The sequence below is a fragment of the Meles meles genome, chromosome 6, assembly GCF_922984935.1.
Source record: "Meles meles chromosome 6, mMelMel3.1 paternal haplotype, whole genome shotgun sequence".
Taxonomy (NCBI): Eukaryota; Metazoa; Chordata; class Mammalia; order Carnivora; family Mustelidae; genus Meles; species Meles meles.
In genome coordinates, this window is record NC_060071.1 from 122,779,577 (window position 1) to 122,800,626 (window position 21,050).

General features: G+C 46.8%; 1 protein-coding gene and 1 pseudogene across 5 annotated transcripts in view; both read right to left on the reverse strand.

Annotated features, from left to right (window-relative positions):
- Positions 1 to 2,739: 2,739 nt before the first annotated feature.
- LOC123943668 lies at positions 2,740 to 9,956 on the reverse strand (annotated as a pseudogene).
- TDP1 (tyrosyl-DNA phosphodiesterase 1) overlaps positions 5,696 to 21,050 on the reverse strand; it is a 102,653-nt gene continuing 87,298 nt past the window's right edge. For 2 of the 5 annotated variants that reach the window (XM_046009193.1, XM_046009195.1), the window contains one exon: positions 17,473 to 20,004. In XM_046009193.1, coding sequence (XP_045865149.1) covers positions 19,931 to 20,004 — 74 coding nt within the window. In that variant the 3' untranslated portion in view covers positions 17,473 to 19,930. Of the gene's footprint in view, positions 5,710 to 16,937; positions 17,289 to 17,472; positions 20,005 to 21,050 lie in introns of those variants that run through there. The other 3 variants (XR_006818767.1, XR_006818768.1, XR_006818766.1) reach the window with 3 other exon arrangements.

Below are 21,050 nucleotides of genomic sequence, written 5' to 3' on the forward strand. Positions count from 1 at the left end.
AGCTCTCTCCTTCCCTAAGAATTTCCACAGCGTCTTCCCCAACCCTCTTCTAACTCCATTATGCTTCAGAGAGAAGCAGTCTTTAGAGGTGTAGTACAGACTCCCAACATTTTCCTTCTGCTACAAATAAAGGTATCACCGACCATAGCTGTGCTGTCACACTCTTGCTGAAGAACTCTCAATGGCTCCCAATTGCCTCTATGTAAGTTCTAGTTCCTTAGTTTGGCTGTAAAGTCCACTTTCATGCTCTGAGCCTGGAGACCTTCCCAGCCTTCCCTCCACTGCTCCATCTAGATCAGGTAGCTCATGAGGCACCCCCGAAATGAAATTCTCTCCTCCTCTAGAGTGCAAAACACTTCAGTCCCCAAACCCATACCTAAAACTAGCTGGTTCAACCCGAAGGTCATCCCCCTTCCTTCTTGGTAGGAAACTCTTTTCCATCCCAATCCGCACTTTGCCCGCTTACTTCCAACTTGGTATTCAATCTGATTTTTCTCTCTGTAAGCTTGAAGTCATGGACAGTCTTAACCTTCGTGCCTCCCCACCAACCACTGCCTCATGCATGGTATTAAGTCAATAAATCTTTGTAGGGTCCTTCTGATTCCTAAGCCTTTTCCCTAAAGTTTCGCGAACTCAAGCTCTGTCTCCTTACCTACATAGAAAACCCTCCAGAGCAACTTAGGGCTCACTCAGATCCCCTGCGCGCGGGGTTAACGAGCAGGCCCCGAGCCAGGAGGTCAGCACAGCGCCCAGGTGTTGCGGATGCCCCCGCCCCGAGCACCGCGTTTAGGAAAGCCCGGAGGCAGTACCACCTGTGGACGAGGCGGCAGCTCCCATCCGTGCGCGGGGGTGGAGGAACGCAAGAGCCCCAAGCGGTCCCAGAAAAGGGCCTGCGGGGCCGGTCGCCCCTTCGCCCCCCAGGGACGCCCGCTTACCTATGGTGGACACGACGGTGCCCACGAAGTAGAAGGCGCCGGTGAAGTCCCAGCGCGGGCGGGCGCTGTCCACACGGATGCCGGCCTCGGTGGCCTCCTCGTAGTGGCGAAGGAAGCCGCGCAGCTCGTCGCGGCTCAGGTTGTGGCGGCGGCTGAAGTTGGCCAGGCGCTCCTCCCAGCGCTGCTTGGCCTGGCGCTCGTGCGCGAGTTCCAACGCCGAGAAGACGGCGGCGCCGCCCAGCAGGTAGAGCACGATGAGCGCGGCGAGCAGCAGGAAGCGCGCGTTGTCCTCGTTCAGGTAGCCCGGGCCGCAGCTGCAGCCGCACCCCCGGCCGGCCATGGCCGGGTCTCCGGGGGCCGCCCCGAGCCGGAGGGCAGTGGCCGCCGGCCGACTGTCGCCCCGGCCCCCCCGGGGGATCGCCGCTCAACCCGCCCCCGCACGCCCGACGGTCCGCTCGCTCATGACCGCGGGGCGCAGTCCCAGGCCGCGCGGCTCCCCGGGCCGCCGCCTCGACCGTTCCCCACGTCCGCCTCGACTCCTGGTTTCAAATCCGCTTTGTGGACGCTGTCCCCACCCGCCTCGGAGTTCTCCTAAATGCTCGAGGTCCTAGTGACCGGGAGCTGAGTCCGCTGTTTCCCCCCGGATGCCCTCCCTGCTCTGCTCAGATTGGGGAGGGGGCGTGGCGCGTCCTCAGCGCGAATCCGGGCGGACTTGAATTTCCCCCGCAGCAAGGTCTTCCGGCCTCGGAAGCTGGTGGCTTAGAGCAGCCGGGTGGGCTCAGTCTCTTCGCCCATCGCTTCTCCAGCCGCCGACGGCTGGGACGTGGGGTGTCCGTGTGCTGGCGCTCGCTGGGGGTGCCCCAGATGGATCCGTGGGGCTGCGTGCCAGTCTCGGCGTCGCTCGGAGCCTCAGGCCTCTGGGGTCACCTACCCGTCTGCCGGGGTGTAGAGGCTGGAGCAGGTCCTGGGCGGGCGCAACCGAGGGACTGCCGGGAGCGGGGCCCGCAGGTTCCTACCTCGCGCCCGGCCCCCGCGCTGCGCGGCATCTGGCGGACAGAGCAGCTGGAGGAGGACACCAGAAAGGGAAGTCGGAATGGGGGGACGACGGGAGTTAGGGGCATCTTCCCCGGGCAGCCTCCCTCGCCTTGCTCCGAGCGCCCTTGGCCTCCGGGTCCCGCGCGGGGGCGTCTTCCGCTCCCACGCGCCGGCTGTGCGGCTGCGACGCGCGTCCCTAGCCAGCCCCAGTTCCCGGAGAGGTGGCGGAGGACCGGGGGCTGGAGAGTTCCATCTCCTCCATCCGGGCTTGGCCGCCTCAGTGTGCTACAGAGATCCGGTGCTACGGAGTGCTTTCCCCTCGCCCCGTGCAGAACAGCGGCCAGGCTCCCCAGCACACGGTCAGGGGCTCCCTCCCTAAGACCTGGCCTTTCAGGGGGCACCGGCACAGCCTCTGAGCTCCATTCTCATCTCCCCGGGACAGCCCCCTCCGCGCCGCCCTGTCAGCACTGCCCCCAGGGCCCCTCCTCGCCGCGGCTCCGCTCCGCAGAACGGCGCTGGGAGCCGAGCTCCCCCGGCTCTGCCCGGCCTGGCTCGAGCGCTCCGAAGCTGCAACAGGTGGAGCCCAGAGGCTGACCGCGGCGGCGACTCCACCCGGTTCCCAGCCTGCCGGCCGCGCGGCCCGGCTCCCAGCGCTGTGCTCCGCCTGCAGATGCGGTCTCTCGGTGGGCCCACCCGGGGGCTTCGGCGCTCCCACCCCGCGCGCTCAGATCCCGGGGAAGTGGGTGCTGTAGAGAGGCAGGTTGGGTACTTAGCGGGCTTGAGTGGGCCCCTCCTGGGCCAGAAGAGGGCGCTCCGTCTCCTCCAGACACGTGTCGTCCCCACCTGTGTACCCAGCCACACTCGGCCCCTCCGGAATCGAGCCCCTGGCATGTGGGAGTGAATACGGATACATAGAGGAATGGACGCGTAGGCATCTTCTAACTAAATAGAAGTCCCCCCCGCCTTCCGAGAGAGTAGTCCGAGGCTCCGAGCCCACCCACCACCCACTTAACTCGCTGCGAGCAGAACATAAAGAAACACAGAGCTCTGGATTCCAATGCACCTGCCCACCCCTCAGCTCCTTTATCTCCTCCCGAATGTCCCTATTTTGTCTGCCTCACTGGGGGCAAGAGGTTTAGGTGCTAGTGCAGGTGGAGACACGTGTAAACGAGAGCAAGTCCAGCAATTACTCCCCTCCCCCATTTTATTATGAACATTTTCTAACATCAGTTTGAAAGAATTCTATATATTCACCACCTAGATTCTACAATGAACATTTTACCGTACTTGCCTTATTACATATTTATCCATTCTTCTTTCCATCCCTCAAGCCATCTTATTTGGGTACATTTCAAATTAGGTTGTAGACAGCAGTACATCTCCTCCCCAATACTTTTCCCTACATATCATTAAGGAGAGTCCAATATTTACAGACTTTTTTTCTTTGGGGGTAAAACTTATAGTGAAATGCACAAATCTTAAGTGTGCCATTAGATGAGTTCTGACAAATGCATGCACCTGTGCAAATTAAATACCTACCTATCCAACCTATCAACCAAATATCACCGGCAGGTCATACCTTCCTCGTATCTTCTCTGTCAGCAAATCCCACCCACATTCCTCCAGAGGAAATCACTGTTCTGATTTTTTCCTCCATCATCGACTGGTTTTGCTTTCATAGAACTTGATTTTGTTTGTTCTAGACCTTCATATAAATGGAATTCTGCCGTTCTGTCCTTTTGTGTAACGCATTTTTGAGATCTATCCATGATCTATGTCTTGGTCCTTTATTCCTTTTTATCACTGATTTTTAAATGTTTGAATATTCATTCTCCTATAGATAGAAACCAGGGCTGCTAGATTTTTTTTTGGCCATCATAAAACTGTTAGGAACATTCTTGTGCAAATTTTTGTGGATCTGTTTTCAGATCTCAGGTAAATATTAGGAGTAGAACTGCTGGGTCATAGGGGAGCTGTGTACTTAGTTATATGAAACTGCTTAACACTTCTCCAGAGTAGTATCAACCAACGATGGACAATAGTTCCATAACCTTGTATATATTTGGCAGTATTAGTCATTGTGATTTTTTTTTAATTTTTAGAAGATTATGTGAGAGAGATAATGAGCAGGGGTAGAGGGAGAAACAGCAACAGACTCCACTGAGGGAGTTTGACTCCAGGCTCAATCCCATGACCCGGAGATCATGACCTAAGCTCAAGGCAGACGCTTAACCAACTGAGCCACCCTGGCACCCTTTGTGATTTTGAACATACTGGTGGATGTGTTGTGCTATCTTATTGTGGTTTAATTTGTGCTTCCCTACTTTCTTAATGTGCTATGGTCATTTGTATATCTGCCTTTGTAAATTTGATGAATATTAATGTTGAAATTATCTCTTGAAGTAAGATATCGATTATCTGTTTAAAAATTGATTTCTCGGGCGCCTGGGTGGCTCAGTGGGTTAAGCCTCTGCCTTTGGCTCAGGTCATGATCTCAGGGTCCTGGGATTGAGCCCCACATTGGGCTCTCTATTCAGCAGGGAGCCTGTTTCCCCTTCCCCCTCTGCTTGCCTCTCTGCCAACTTGTGATCTCTCTCTCTATCTCTCTCTGTCAAATAAATAAAATCTTTTAAAAAAATAAATAAAAATTGATTTCTCATGGGGGCACCTGGGTTTTCCCTTTGCTAGCTGCATCCTAAAAATTTCAGTATGTTGTATTTTCATGTAATTTTCAAAATATTTTCTAATTTTTCTTCCTTGCCCCATGAATTATTTAGAAGTATGTTGTTTAATTTCCAAATATTTGGGTTTTTAAGACAAATCTTTTATTTCTAATATTTTCACTGTGGTCAGAGAACCATAGTCAATGTGTTTCAGTCTTTCTAAATCTGACTTATTTTATGGTCCAGCAGATCTGTCTCTGTGACCATGCCATATGCCCTTGAATATGTATTCTGCAGTTGCTGGCTGTGGTGTAGTTAGACTCTGTAAGTGTTAATTAGGTCAATGTACTTGACAGTATTTTTCGGATCTTCTGTCTTTACTGATGTTTGTTCTAGTTATTCTATTGATTGGTGAGAGAAGAGTGTTGAAATCACCAACCAGGAGGAACCTGGGTGGCTCAGTCTATTAAGCCTCTGACTTCAGCTCAGGTCATGATCTCAGGGTCCTGGAATGAAGCCCTGCCTTGGTCTCCCTGCTCAGTGGAGGGAGGGGGGTGTTCACTTGTCCCTCTGCTCCTCCCCCTTCTCATGTTCTCTCTCTCAAATGAGTAAATAAAAATCTTCTTAAAAAAATCACAAACCATGACTATGGAATTGTCTATTTCTTCCTTTAATTATGTCAGTTTTTGTTTCATACACTTTGAAGCTCTGTTATTAAGCTCAAGCATTTATGAGTATTACATCTTCTCAGTAGTAATCCTTTTATTTTTATGAAATGTCTTTATCTCTGGGAATACCCTTTACATTCAAATTTACTTTTTCTGATATTAATCTAGTCACCACAGTCTTTTTGTACTTAACATTTGCATGGAATCTTTTCCTTTTTTTTTTTTTTAAAGATTTTATTTATCTACTTGACAGGGAGATCACAAGTAGGCAGAGAGGCAGGCAGAGAGAAAGGAGGAAGCAGGCTCCCTGCTGAGCAGAGAGCCCGATGTGGGTCTCAATCCCAGGACCCTGAGATCATGACCTGAGCCGAAGGCAGAGGCTCAACCCACTGAGCCACCCAGGCGCCCCTTCCCATTTATTTTTTAGCCCGTCTTTACATATTTAAAGAGGATTAGTTGTGCACAGCATATAGTTGAAAATTGGCTGGGTGCTTTGGTTTGATTTTTGGTCAGGTCTGACAATCTGCACATTTAACTGGATTGATCAGATCAACACTGTTCAACAATTTCTGCAATGACGGAAATATTTTGTAAATATTTATGCTGTTCAGTATAGTAGTCTAATATGACTATTGAGCTCTTGAGTGCCACTGAAGAACTAAATTTTGAATTTAATGTTAATTTAAGTTGAAATATTGCATGGCTAGTGGCCCTATTTTAGACAACAAAGGTTGAGATCCCTTATATTTATTTATTTATTTATTTATTTATTTTCAAAGATTTTATTTATTTATTTGACAGAGATCACGAGTAGACAGAGAGGCAGGCAGAGAGAGAGAGAGAGGGAAGCAGGCTCGCTGCTGAGCAGAGAGCCCGATGCGGGGCTCGATCCCAGGACCCTGAGATCATGACCTGAGCCGAAGGCAGCGGCTTAACCCACTGAACCACCCAGGCACCCCAAGATCCCTTATATTTAATACAGTGATTTAGGGGACTAGACTCAAGTCTACCATTACTATTTGTTTTGTTTGTCCCCACTGGTTTTTGATCCTCCTTGCCCATCTTCTTTTGGATTAACTGAATATTTTTTAGAATTCCATGTGATCTGTTGACTTTTTAGCTAGCTCTGTCTCTTGGCATTTTTTTAAGTGTTTAAGGATTAGCTTTTCACAGCCCTCTCACAGTTACTACTGTACAACTTTGTATAAAATATAGAAAAATTCCAACTATATGGGTTCATTTCCCATCTTCTTCCCCACATCCACTGTGGTTGTCATTCAAATCACATTTCCATATGCTAAGACCATCAATACATTTTTTATTGTTCAGATAGCAATATATATTTTTACCAAAAAATTCAGGTTTTATTTTTACTTATTACATTGGTTGGAACTGATGTCAGGAACTTATTACTTTTGTTTTCTAACTCTTAGCAGAAAAAAATACATACAATGTGGCATTATCCTTAGACAAGACTTGCTTTTTCACATTTCACACAAGAATGTGTATTATCCTTTCTTGAACAAAATGCCCAGATTACCAAGGAAACCATCTTTGAGGAAGTGTTTAATAAGCCTATTTTATTTAAATAGATCCTCCAGTAGGAAATGGGAGAATTCATTACCTTAACTTAGAAGAAGGCAGTGTAAGTAGTTATCTGTCAAATTTCTCTGTGCAGCTCACCAACATCTCCTTATTGGAAACATCAATTTTTCCACATCACAGTTCCCAGAATGACTTTAAAGTCTCAAACAAAGAATTCTGTATCTTCCTTTGGCTTGCTTCTCTCTTTATTCTGCCCAGGCTTTATTTTTTTTTTTTTTTAAGATTTATTTATTTGACAGAGAGAAATCACAAGAGAGGCAGGCAGAGAGAGAGGAAGGGAAGCAGGCTCTCCGCTGAGCAGAGAGCCCGATGTGGGACTCGATCCCAGGACCCCGAGATCATGACCTGAGCTGAAGGCAGCGGCTTAACCCACTGAGCCACCCAGGCACCCCTGCCCAGGCTTTATTAACGGTTCACTTCCTATCATCCTCTCCATTTTTGAAAATTTTCTTTAGAACATTCACCAGTCCCTCACTAGGATCTGTTCCCGTGTTGTAGGAGGGCTCTTTCTTTCTCTTCTCATGCTTTCTCAGCCTGAGTCAGGCAGTCCCACTGCCTGGTTTCTGCTTTATTTCTACCTAAGATGAGAACTGTATCTGTTTGACTTCTTGTTGAACTGTCTTCCACAGAGATGGGTTTCAAGACGTTGTTGCAGTAACTCTTCTCATTTGTATTCTTTACGGAAAGACCAAAGACCAAATGACCTCTGTGAAATGCACCTGCACATTCTCAGTGAGGAACTGATGAACTCCAGTCAAGTCTGTGAAATCCACATTACCTTATCTGACAGATCCCATCCGCGAATTTCACCTCATATCCTGTTCTAATGGGATCAACCACGGCAGCAGCTTTTCACTGTCAAAAAGTTCTGCTTTTCTTTGATTTCTGCCGCATTATATACTTGATTTGTTTCAATCTTAGACTTTTTTTCAGTCAGTCTTTTCTAGTGGTCTTTTCCAGCAGCACCTTCACCTCTTCCAGATCTTTCTGTCACTTCCAGCCTCCCTCTGCAGTCAGCATTGACTTGAAGAAGCTTTCTGTCCTCAGGCTGGCAGAGCGGGAGCTGTGGGAGCCTCGTCCAGACCTGAAGCTGTGGTCGGGCTGAGTCAGGCAAGGCCCAGCCGCAGGCGGGCAGGGGACAGAACGGGAAACGGTGCACCAAGTGAGCATGCTCACCCTGGCGGGCACAGACCCACACCTGCTTGGGTTGCAGAGCCCCAAGCCTGCGCGAACACCCACCAGGTGCAGGACTTAGCCCCCCTCCGCAACATAGGTGTCTCAAGAGAAAGTCTTCTGTATTTGTGCACATATTTGCTCCTTCTGGTGGCTTTCCGTCCTTCCTGACTATCTGAGCTTCTCTCTGGTATGTTCTTCCTTCAGCCTGAAGACTGTCCTTTAGCATTTCTTGCAATGAACATCTCCACATTCTCTTAGTTTTCTTTGATCTGATAATGTGGTTATTTTGTCTTCATTCTTGAAGGAGGTTTCCACTGGATATAGATTTCTGAGGTGACCTTTTTCTTTCTGCCTGTGAAAGACATTTTGTGCTGTCGTCTGGCCTCCTATTTCTAATGAGAGGTTAGCAGTCACTCAAATCATTGCTCCTGTTCCTTCTAGCTGCTTCCAACATTTTGTCTTAAGTTTGGTCAAAATGAGTTTGATGAGGAGGCACCCAGGGGAGTTTTGTGTTAGCCTGTTGCTTATTCACTGAGCTTCTTGAATCTATAAATTTATGTCTCAAGGCACCTGGGTAGCTCAGGGGGTTAAAGCCTCTGCCTTCGGCTCAGGTCATGATCCCAGGGACCTGGGATCGAGCCCCACATCGGGCTCTCTGCTCAGCAGGAAGCTTGCTTCCCCCTCTCTCTCTCTGCCTGCCTCTCTGCCTATTTGTGATCTCTGTCAAATAAATAAATAAGATCTTTAAAAAAAATAAATAAATTTATGTCTCTCCAAGTTTTTAGCCATTATTTCTTTAAATATTTTCTCTGCCCCATACTTACCTATCTCCTAGGATTCCAATCACATAGAAGTTAAACCTTGAGATATTATCCCACAAATCCTTAATTCCCACGGCATCCCCAGTTTTTAGTATTTTCTGTTCGTTCTTCAGATTGGATAATTTGTATTTACTTATCTTCAAGTTCCCTGACTCCTCTGTCATCCATTCTGCTACTAAGCCCATCTACTAAGCCTTTAATTTCAGATTGTGAGATAACAGAACATACACCTATTGGTTCATGTCCCCAGTTCCTGACACAGAGCTCTTGAAAACCTGGTAAATTCCTAAGTGGTAACAGTACTAAGAACATCTTATATAAGTTCTAATGCGGTGACTTGGGGTGGGGTGGGGGGGACATGTGTTCCTGGATTGGGGCTGGTCACCAGAAGGACCAAACCATGATTATAACCTTGGAATTTTCAGCCCGATTTTCCCAAGAGGGAAAGGGGCTGGAAATGGAATTTGATTGACCGTGCCTCTATGAGGAAGCCTCCATAAAACCCCAGTAGTGGGAACTGATGTCAGGAACTTATTACTTTTGTTTTCTAACTCTTAGCAGAACAAAAATACATACAATGTGGGGAGCTTCCAGGTTGGTGAACATATCCACACTGGAGAGGTTATGGAAGGGTTGTGCGCTCAAACTTCCTGAGCCCAGGAGGGTCTCAGGACCCTCCCAGACCTCACCCTGCATCTTTCGTCACCCAGCCATTTATCATTCCTTAAAAAAAACTGGTAGTTAAGTGTTCCCCTGAGCTCTGAGAGCTGCTCTAGCAAATTAATCCAACCTGAGGAGGGGTAATGGGACCCTCTGATGTATAGCAGATGGCTCAGAAGCGCAGATGACAACCTGGACTTGTGACTGGTATCTGAAGTTCAGGGGGGCAGTCTTGTGGGACTGAGACCTTCACCTGTGGGATCTGACTCTGTCTCCAGATAGATTGTGTGATTTTTAAATTGCAGGACACACAGCTGGTGTCTCAGAATTGTTTGGCGTGGAAAACATCCCCACACATCTGGTGACCATAAGTGTTTTGAGTGTGGTGGTCATGAGAGGTCAGCAGGCACACTGGGCGGGGGAGGGGGGAACTGCCCCCATCGGTATATTTTTCAGTTCTAAAATTTCCATTCCTATTGCTCTGCTGAGATTTGGTATCTTTTCTTTCAATATAAGAATTTTTTTTTACACTCCTGAACATAATTTCTTTAGCTGGTTTAAAAATCTTTGGAGACTCTTTTGGTTTCTTTTGCTTGTCTTTTGAGAATAAGCCATGTCTTTCTCTTTATTTGTATAGTGAGTAATTTTGGATTATATCCTAAGCATTGTAACATAGATAATTTATGATGTGTTGTAGAAACTCTGAATTCTGTTCTTTTCCTCTGAAAATAATTATTTTTTAAATTGTTATTTTTAAGTAGGCAGTTAACTTGGCTGAACTCAACTGCAAAGTGTCTCCCCTACAGTGGGAAGTGGTTTAAATTTTAGATCAGTTATTTTAGCTTGGCTGTGCATGAACAGCTCAGAGATCAGCCAGAGATTTGGGCAGAATTTATATACAGAATTTGGGAATCCTCTCTTTGGCTCTTTTCTGTTCTTTCCCTCTTCATGCTCAGAGACTATGGTTGCTCCAAACCCTGTACTCTGGATCTTCTAGCCGGCAAGACTACAGATTGCCACTGGAGGTTTCATGGTGCTCATGGAGACCTGACCTCAGGCCCAAAGTGATTAAACAGAAACAAAACCAGGAAACTCACATAGTGTTGTGTCTTTCTTCCAGTGTTGATTCCTCTTCAGTTTCTGCCTGTTTTCAACCACTCTCAGTAGCTGGTTTTTAAAGACTTTTCTCCCAGAGCTTGTATTTTCTATCTATGGAAGAGTTGGTTCAACACGGGCTCTCTGGCCCTGCCAGAAACCCGAGGTTATGTGGTTTCTCCCACACATTTTAAATGAAATTTTCAAACATACACCAAAGGTAAAAGAATTTTACCTAGATTTAGCCTAGATTGTATACTTAAATTGTATACTTGATCATAGCTCTGTCCATTATTATACTTTATTTCTGTGCATTTCAAAGTAAACTGCAGTCATTACTACTTGCCCCTAAATCCTTCCGCATATCTATAATTAACTAGAAGTCAACAATTTAGTTTTTTTCTTTCAATGTAAAATTTACACAGAATGAATGGATATCTGACCTGTGCATTCTTTGAGTTTTTAAAAAAAAACAGCTTTACTGGGGTGCCTGGGTGGCTCAGTGGTTTAAGCCTCTGCCTTCAGCTCAAGTCGTGGTCTCAGGATCCTGGGATTGAGCCCCACACCTGCTTCCCCCTCTCTCTCTCTGCCTGCCTCTCTGCCTACTTGTGATCTCTCTGTCTTTTAAATAAATGAAATCTTTAAAAAAATTTTTTTTTTACAAAACCAACTTTATTGAGCTATCATTTACAAGAAAAGTTACCCATTTGGTGTATTAAAGGGATTTTGTAAAATGAAACCAATACCACAATCATGAAACGTTTCTGTTGCCCTAAAAGTTCCCTCATGCAGCCAATCCCCTCTTCATTCCTGAATTCTTTTTTAAGGCCACCCAGTTCTACTTCGAGTGGGAGCCAGGGTGCCACTCCAAGAATAGGAATTAGAGACCAAGGAGAGGCCATCCATTGCCGAGTGTGTCCTGGAGGACCAGAGAATGTAATGGCAAAGCAGAGGCTGGGCTCTTATGAGGTGTTCCCAGACTGTCTCTAGAAAGGTGCTGCGTGGCTCAATGAGAGGACAGGTTCCATTCTCCCACTGAAAAGTGGATTCTGCTAATTCAAGCACAATTAAAGATGCCCATCTCTTGAAGCCTGTTCTGGTATCAGAGGAGTTTCGGTGGCAGGAGCTTGATCTTTAAGAGTGCAACCTTAGGGGGCGCCTGGGTGGCTCAGTGGGTTAAAGCCTCTGCCTTCGGCTCAGGTCATGATCCCAGGGTCCTGGGATCGAGCCCCACATCGGGCTCTCTGCTCCGCGGGGAGCCTGCTTCCTCCTCTCTCTCTGCCTGCCTCTCTGCCTAGTTGTGATTTCTCTCTGTCAAATAAATAAAATATTAAAAAAAAAAAAAAAAAGAGTGCAACCTTAGGCAGGTTCCCATAGCTCTGACCCTGTTTCTTCATTTGTGCAATGGGATTCCTCCAGGGGTAAAGTGTCAACTCATCCTTCGGGATTCATATTAACACAGACTCCGCAGTCCTGCCCGACAGGCCGCAGGCAACGTGGATCCAGGACTTTTAGGACTGGAAGTCTGCAGGTTGGTTCCGCAGAGTTTTAAAGGGTGTTTGAGAGACTGGGTCCAGGGAGGCAGATTTCCTTGTGAAGAGGGTCCCCTTCCTGTGGAATCCCAGAGGACTACTGGCTACCCTGCTGCAGCCAGGACTCAAACCTACTTGTCTTCCAGAAATGACTTGCATTTAGTGTTAAGAAGCAATATTTTGGGGGGACAGGCTAAGTTTTCAAAGACATGGGTTTTATATTCTACACTTGAATTGCCATCTAAGTGCCCCAGAGAGAGACTGCCAATCCCAAGCACTTTTACAGTGATAATGAGAATCCCTGCAACTTAGATTTATGGAGTTCTTGCCAGTGTTATAAGAGCACCCTTTCATCCAATTCGCAAGATAATCCCATGAGGCAGGAAGGATAGGTATTCCCCTTAACGGATGAGAGAATGAAGACTTAAAGGCATCTCATGACTTGCTTAAGGTCTCACAGTGTGGAGGGCAGAGCTGGGATCAGACAATCCTGAGTCCCAAGTGGCTTGGAGCTGAGTCACCTTTTAGGCTTGTCAATCTCGAGCCATTATCCAGGGAACTGTGTTCACTCAGCGTGACTGAACTAGCAAACCGGGGAAGGAATACATTATATATTGTAATCCTGAATGCACTCATAAATACATAAATGAAAACAATCACCTCATTTTGTGCTACAGGTATTTTCAGATTTTCCTACTAGATTTCGTTGAAAACTACTGATGATGATTTCCTAAATTGATTTCATGATTCATTAAGATATTGACTGGCAGTTTGAAAAATCAGCTTTAGAACATTCAGATTACAAGGGTTTACTTATTTATGCAAATTTACAAGAAACTTGGACTTAAAAATTTCCTTCTGGGTTTACCTTTGCTTTAAAAAAACAAACAAAAACCTGCATGCTTGCTCACATTATTTAAGGAGGAGACAAAAAGCTTTCTCTGGTACACTATTAATAGTTCCCCTAGGGATACTTCTTGGTCTGGAGTGGACTTCAGGCATTTTCCAACTTGTCTCTGGGGAATTTCACAACTGCAGCCTTCTCATCAGGGGCAGTCCCCTGGTCTGGAGTGCTTGCACCAGGGACAGGCAGGTGCATCAGGGGACTTGATGGAGCTACAGGGAAAGGTATTTTGTTGTTGGTGTGTTTTTTTTTTGTTGTTGTTGTTGTTTTTAAGTAACTACCTAGAAGTAATGTGGGACCCTGGAGGGGGTTAGAGGGTGGAGACATTTCAGGCTCCAGTGGAGAAAGCTTGCTGGAGAATGGTGTCCATATACCTGAGAGCAGGTATTCTGAATCTGGAGACTGCTAGGTTCCTCTGGCTCCAGCATTTGCCAGACTCTGTTAGTCTTTCATTGTTTATGCTTAATTCATCTGACTTCTGTAGCTATAAAAGCATCCTAATGTATTCTTTCATAAAAATATTGATAAATTACTGAGTAACAAATATGTAGGGATTTTTAAATTTTGTCAGTTATCTGAAGAAAACAAAACCAGCACTCACCTACCAAAGGACCTATGAGCAATGAGCTACCAAGAGCAGGCACAGTGGCATCATCTGTGTCTTTGGGGCCAGAAGGGAACACATGCTATTTGTGACCTTGACTCTTATTTTACCCTCCCTAAATGGGGTGTCACCTGCCCCAGTGTGATATGTATAGTTACCAATGATTGACTATGCTTGTAATAAATTCCCTATGGATGCAATTTCTCCCTCACCTTTTCCCTTCTGAGTTTCCCTGTGTATTAAAGACTGGTTCAGATGCCTTCTAGTTTTTAATCACAGTGGAGTGCTCACTACAAAGGGACCAGGGACCAGTGCCTTAGACTCATGAGTGTTGGTTAAAGTTTCAGTGGGCCTTTTGGTAGGCCTGAGAGAACACAGCATACTCGAGATGGACTTGCTTAGAACTCTGTGAAGTATGGAAAGTGCACTTGACCGGACTTGTGTTGCTTTGGCCCCATGTCTGCTTCCTAACCGCCCCCTCCCCCCCGTTACTGCATGAGGCACCCTCCTTTCATTTCCTGGGCTGCTTTTTGCCATCCTCCTCCCCAGCATTTTGACACTTGGCATAATCCCTTCTGCTCTCTGCTTTAGGCCTGGTCCGTGGAAACATCAGGTTTCAGTCAGAGAAGTTCACAGAGCGTACTTAACGTGGCAATATCTTCAGCTGTTGATTTTCTCACTTGAAAGGAACCAGTTCCACAGTCATGTTCAGTGACTCAGGCCTGCATAGTAATGCAGCATTTAGCAGTTGATTTTATGAACCCATAGCTGGTTCAGTCACGCCAACTAGGATTTGCTGTTGCAGTGGATGAAGGTGTACCCGATTTTGTGCTACTGTTATACATCCTGTACATGAGGCCTGCTCCGTGGCTGGAGCTTGGGAACATGCGCCACACTTGCTGCCTGGTTCCTCATAGCAGCTCTGCCCTTGCCAGCTGTGGGACTTTGGAGAAATAATCTTAGTTTCCCCATCTGTAAAATGGCTATGGTAATAGCATTGGGTTATTAGAGTGAAGATTTGGTTCGTTAATACACCGAAAACACGAGCAGTACCTGGCACACTCCAAGTGCTCTGTACTCGCTGGTCAGTATTCTTACTCAGGGCCAAGTGGAGTCTGGGCTCAGAGATGGTCACCTGTCCACATGTGGGGTTCTGGCTGTGGGCACTGCTGGCATCTCCCAGGAGCAAATGACTGTATATTACCCCTGAAGACCTGTAAGAGCAACTTAAGTCCTGTAACTTATTAGCTGCTAAAAATGCAGTAAGAAGTTGCAGTTTTGTTTGTACTATTTTTTGTCCTGGATATTGCTTACAAAAAGTGGGCTACTAGGGGCGCCTAGGGTGGCTCAGTGGGTTAAAGCCTCTGTCTTCAACTCAGGTCATGATCTCAGAGTCCTGGGATCGAGCCCTGCATCCGGCTCTCTGCTTGGCGGGGAGCCTGCTTCCCTTCCTCTCTCGGCCTGCCTCTCTGCCTACCTGTGATCTCTGTCAAATAAATAAAATCTTAAAAAGTGGGCTACCAAACTTGGAAAACTTGTCAAAAATTTTATAGTGGGACCCATGCATGCATGTATTTAGCGCATTATCAACAGAATTTTAGATTAAACCTGTGTAATATTTAAGCTATTTTATTTCTGCCATTCAGTTCCTGTTATCATCATGAGTACCATTCATCAATACAATTACATTTTACGAATGTAAATAAAGAATGCCTATCTAATCTTTTTCTTTGAAGTACTCATCAGTCAAAAGCAAGTTTTTTTTAAAAAGATTTTTATTTATTTATTTGACAGACAGAGATCGCAAGTAGGCAGAGAGGCAGGCAGAGAGAGAGGAGGAAGCAGGCTCCCTGCTGAGCAGAGAGCCCTATGCGGGACTCGATCCCAGAACCCTGGGATCATGACCTGAGCCGAAGGCAGAGGCTTTAACCCACTGAGCCACCCAGGCGCCCCCAAAAGCAAGTATTTTTTTTTAAGATTTTTATTTATTTGACAGATAGAGATCACAAGTAGGCAGAGAGGCAGGCAGAGAGAGAGAGGAAGAGAAGCAGGCCTCCTGCTGAGCAGAGAGCCCGATGCGGGGCTCGATTCCAGGACCCTGGGATAATGACCTCAGCCGAAAGCAGAAGCCTTAACCCACTGAGCCACCCAGGCGCCCAAAGGCAAATATTTTTAAGGAAGTGGTTACAGCTCTGATTTTTCGGCTATGAGAAAGTAAAATGTCCTAAGATGTGAACCAAACATCCAGATCATCCAGAAATGGGTTCACAATGGCAAATAGGTCATTTCCCTAGAAAGTAAGCTAATTTTGTGTGGAAAAAAGTTGTGACAAAATGTAACCTAAGATCCTTATTTTCAGCATACCAAATCTGATGCAGAAACCATATGTTGGAAGTCACGTATTGGTAACTTCTATTAAGGAGAACTAATGTGTACACAAGAACCCAGGAAAACAAAGATGGGCTCCACTGTTACCGTGGAACCTTATGGATGTTATTCAACACAGGCTGATGTGAGGATTACATGTGAAGCACTTTAGCACAGGAATCGAGACACAGAAGAGCTGAGGAAACATGGGCTTTTACATTGTATGTAAAAATACAGCTTCCCAAATCAGCCAATTTTAAGGATGATTTGTATCAACTGTAGTTAAAACCAGGCAGCCGTTCTCAGGATTGTGATAATAAATAATTTAGAGGTCTCGGGGGGGGGGGGGGCGCAGTCGGTTAAGTGCCTGACTCTTGGTTTCAGCTCAGGTTGATCTGGGGCTCCTGAGATCAAGCCCCACGCCAGGCTCTGAGCTCAGGGCAGAGTCTGCTTGTTTGTCTCCCCCTTTCTCTCTAAAATAAATGAATCTTTTTAAAAATAAATAAAATCCTACTTTCCCTCCTTCACCCCACAAAAGCAGCTGGTGGAAGACCCATTCCCCTCTTCATAAGACAGTATGTGGGAAGTGGAGGGGACACGGAATCCTCCTGCCAAAATGGCAAGTGACTTAAGTCGCTATGTGTAGGGACGAAATTTTTGGCCTCAAAATTTTTTAGGACTCTTAAAGGATCATTCAGAATATTCTGTTGAGGGGCGCCTGGGTGGCTCAGTGGGTTAAAGCCTCTGCCTTCAGCTCAGGTCATGATCTCAGGGTCCTGGGATCGAGCCCCGCATGGGCTCTCTGCTCAGCAGGGAACCTGCTTCCCTTCCTCTCTCTCTGCCTGCCTCTCTGCCTCCTTGTGATCTCTCTGTAAAATAAATAAATAAAATCTTAAAAAAAAAGAATATTGTTGAAATCCATCATCTAGTATGAAGATCTTGTTTAGACTTCTGGCTATATGTCCATCTCTGTAAGAGGATGTTAGGGAAGCTTTCAAAAGAGCACGAGAGAACTCCACAGAAAGGCAGCGGTTCCTTTTGTCCGCAGGCTGAGACCCTCCATCAGCCAACAAGTCTCCCCTATTAGAACTTCATGCAGGGGCAGAGGCTGAATTTTGATGTGAATGTTTGCTCTCAGCAGGCATGCAGTCACTGGCTGGTGTTTCCAGATCTGAAGCAGGGAGAGGTGAGGAGGGGGAAGATAAAAAGCGGCAGGCAGCTACCTGCAGAACAAGAGTGAGATGAGCGTTCCTTGGATCAGGGAGAAATAATTGTTGAACCCCAACCTGAATATAATGGAATTTCCTCAAACATTAAGAGACACATTTGATAGGCTTTTTTGTAGCACTTTGGTTAATTCTGTTAGTCTCATTTTTGAAAAGGACCAGATGGGGCAGAACTGCTTGCTTTTTGGGTTCCCATGTTGATTATTCTTGGGCCTTGTTTTCCATGTGTGCGATCACCTATACCCAGAAATCTCATGTTATGAACCACCTACCTATGCTGGCCTGTCTTCCTCTAATCCATGCTAACCAGGGTGAAGGGCATAGAAGGCTATTGTTAACAGTTGGGTCTGGACAACCACTGAGTGCATAACCCTTGACCATGGGCTTCCCCTAATGTTATCTTGATGTACCTAGCCACCCATTCTGGAACTTCTGTTTCCAGAGGGGCCCCTTTGGGTCCCCACCAAGTGTAGAGGAACGTTACTTGAAATACAGCCCATGGACCAGGGCTGGTCTGTGAGGAGTACAGAAGATAAGCATTTAGAAACTTCCACTGTAATCTGACAGTCCTGTAACATCCAAGCACCTGATTCTGTACAAGTGTTTGTCCACAATACACTGGGGGGGTCAAAACCGTCCCTCTCCTCACATACCATGCTGCCTGGGAGTTTGGGCCACGTGGCATAAAACAGGCCTTGGACACTGCCAGACCTGAGTTCAAATACTGGGAGAGCACTTTCTAGAAGTAGGACCCTGCACAAGCACTACACCTTTCTGAGTCTCAGTCTCATTAGGAAAAGGAGGCTAATCCTAATGGATCATCTGTGGCCGCAGCAGGAGCAATTACCAGACGGTTCTCACGCTGTGCGGGCTCAAGAGTATCTTCACGCATTCACTCACCACTCTCCATCATCCTCTGTGAGTATTACCACACCACTCCCATTTTACAGTTGAGGGGACCAAGGCACAGAGAAGTTAAATAACCTGGTCTACGCCACACAACCATAAGTGGCAGAAGGGGCATTCAAACTCCAAGTTCCAACCCACTCTGCAGTGACCTGGATCAGATGAACAATGGACCTGTGTGATTGACTCAACCAGCGACTGCTGTCAAGCTGCTGCTGTCCTCTCAAGTAGTTGAACTCATCCCACAGAGCCCAGGCGGCCTGCTCACTGTCCTGGTGACACAGCTGACCAAGACGCCTCTGTGGTGCTGCCCCACCCCCACCCAGGACGGGACCAACATGGTGGTGAGAATCTCGGGGCCCCTGCAAGGCCTATGGACATAGACTGCAGGGCACCCGCTCTGGGCCAGCCCCGGGTGCCTTCCCACTGCCTTCCCGGTTCATGTGATGAGGGTCTGCGTATTCTGGGAAGTAAAAGGCAGGGTCCTGAAAGGTTCAAGCCTTAGTGTAACCAGTTCACTACACAGGTAAGAGGAGTAATTCGGTGGCTTTTCAACTTTTTTTTTTTTTTAAAGCAGCGTGAGCACACATACACACATAATCCCAGATAATATCTTTTACAGAATCCCAAAATATAAAATAGGTAAAGCGAAGTGAAGGCAGGGTAGAGGGTCTGCAGCTGGCTTCCCCGGCTTCTCTATGGCAGCACCGCTGCTCCACCCTGCCAGGTCCTAAGGTGAAAATCGTAGGCCTGGGGAACAGTCTGAAAAGGTATCTTCAGAAATCTTTCAAAATTAATATTCAACAACTCTTGAAAGTTGTAAGATAGGCTGGAGACAAACTGGATATCAGCCTCATGTGGAAAAGAAGGTCTACATCATCCTAGGAGAACGTGATTCCTAAGTACAAAGGACAGATGTACTTAAAGTGGAAACATTCACAGCTTGGACCCAAACCAGCTGTGGTGTGGGGGACATCCTGAGCCTTTCTGGGCCTCCGTTTCCTTGCTTGTGAACTGAAGGCACCAATTTAGGTTACCTTTCAGGGTTTCTTGCAAGTAACATATTTGTGCTTTTATATGGTTCTGTGAGCTGTCTCTTCTGGAAACTTGCAGGGATGAAAGATACCCATCTGCTCCAGGGACGGCGAGGAAATGGCAGGACCCATCTGTAAGCAAAGAGGCAGCTAGCACGGTGCCAGGATGCGAAGCCTTGTGAAGCTGCAGGACGATGGGAGGTAGTAAGATTTGGTGCGTCAGAAGAGTAGCCACACTGACCTCAGTGACAGGCTAAGGAACATGGGCAGCCTCATGGCCAGCAGCCCTGAGACAACACTCAGAAAGCGGAGGGCCGGGTGATAAGCAAACGGTCACGTTCTTCCCCTGCTTAGTTGAAGTGCAGGATGGACGGAGTACAACACACATAGTCAGTCTTCGCTTTGGAAGAGCGAACACCACCGTGAAATTCCATGTATCACTTTGACGATGACTTTGTGTCTATATTCAGCATTGTCGAGTTTGATAGCCTTCATTCTGAAGCTTAAAAAAGTGAATTAAGGGACACTGTTAATGACTATCAAAAGTGTAACCAGCATCCGCGCTCACAAGAGTGAGCTATGCAGAGTTTTGTTAAAGGTGTAGATAAAACTCGAAGGGTAAACATCCAGCACAAATAAGAACATTCATTATTTGGGGCTTGATGTCTTGCACCTAAATTTTATACTGCTTTAAGATTCTCAGGAGGGAACCCACATATTCCCATGTGTATCTGGTGCTTTGGTATAAGGAATGTTCCAAATCCATGGCCGATCTGGGGAAAAAACAAAACACATTACAGTTGTATAATACTTATTTGAACAGGCAGGATTACAAAAAATTCACTTACCCACTAGGATAAAACCACCACGTGTCAGTCTACACGTCGTTAAGAACCCCTCCCCTCTTTGTAAAGATTTATGAGTGAGTGCGTGTGAGCACATGTGGGGGTGGGGAAGGGGAGAGAATGAATCTCAAGCTGATTCTGTGTTGATCCCAGAGCCCAAAGTGGGGCTCAATCTCCCAACCCCAAGATCACAACCTGAGCCAAAACCAAGATTCGGACACTTACCCAACTGTGCCACCCAGGCACCCCCTTAAGAACCTTTCCTGAAGCAACCCCAGACAACAGCCCATTTCAGACAGTGGCTGTTGGCAAAGGTTTGTGCTAAGACACAGGCAAGTGAACAGTGGAAGCCGGCCAGCAGAAATCAGGGCGTACATCCTGGCTTGCCACTTACACTGACCAGTCACTTTGCCTGTCAGCCTCAGTTTCCTTCTGTGTACGTGACTGCGGCGCTGTGAGGACGGGCAAGTGAGATAAACGCATGTAGTGTCTGAGAGCATCCGGCAGAGAAAGGCAGATATTATGTTTTACAACTCTGGAGAAACCAACAGTAACAGATGGCACACTGCTCTCAGCTGGTCATGGTCACATATAACCAGGAGGCCCGGGTTCACCTCCATGAAATGGTTTTGTTCTGTTCCTTAACGCTAATAATTGATGAGGCATGAAGGTCTCTGTACAATGACTGTAGACCGATGGTGAAGCAAGCAACACGCCTTGTAAGACACAACGGAGAGAAAACTGAAGACCTAGGTTCAGGTCCTGCCCTTGTCTTTCTCTGCAAACTCGGGAAAACACTGGGATCTTGGCCTCAGGTTCCTCAGCTGTGAAATGGGAATTAGCTACTTAAGTAGCCTCTCAGGAGGTCTGTGAAACATAAATGAGAACACCTGTGGACGTTCCCGGCATATTGCAGGTGCTCAATAAACACGAACATCCCCCCATTCCCTTTTAACTGGGGTTTCAGAAACTGA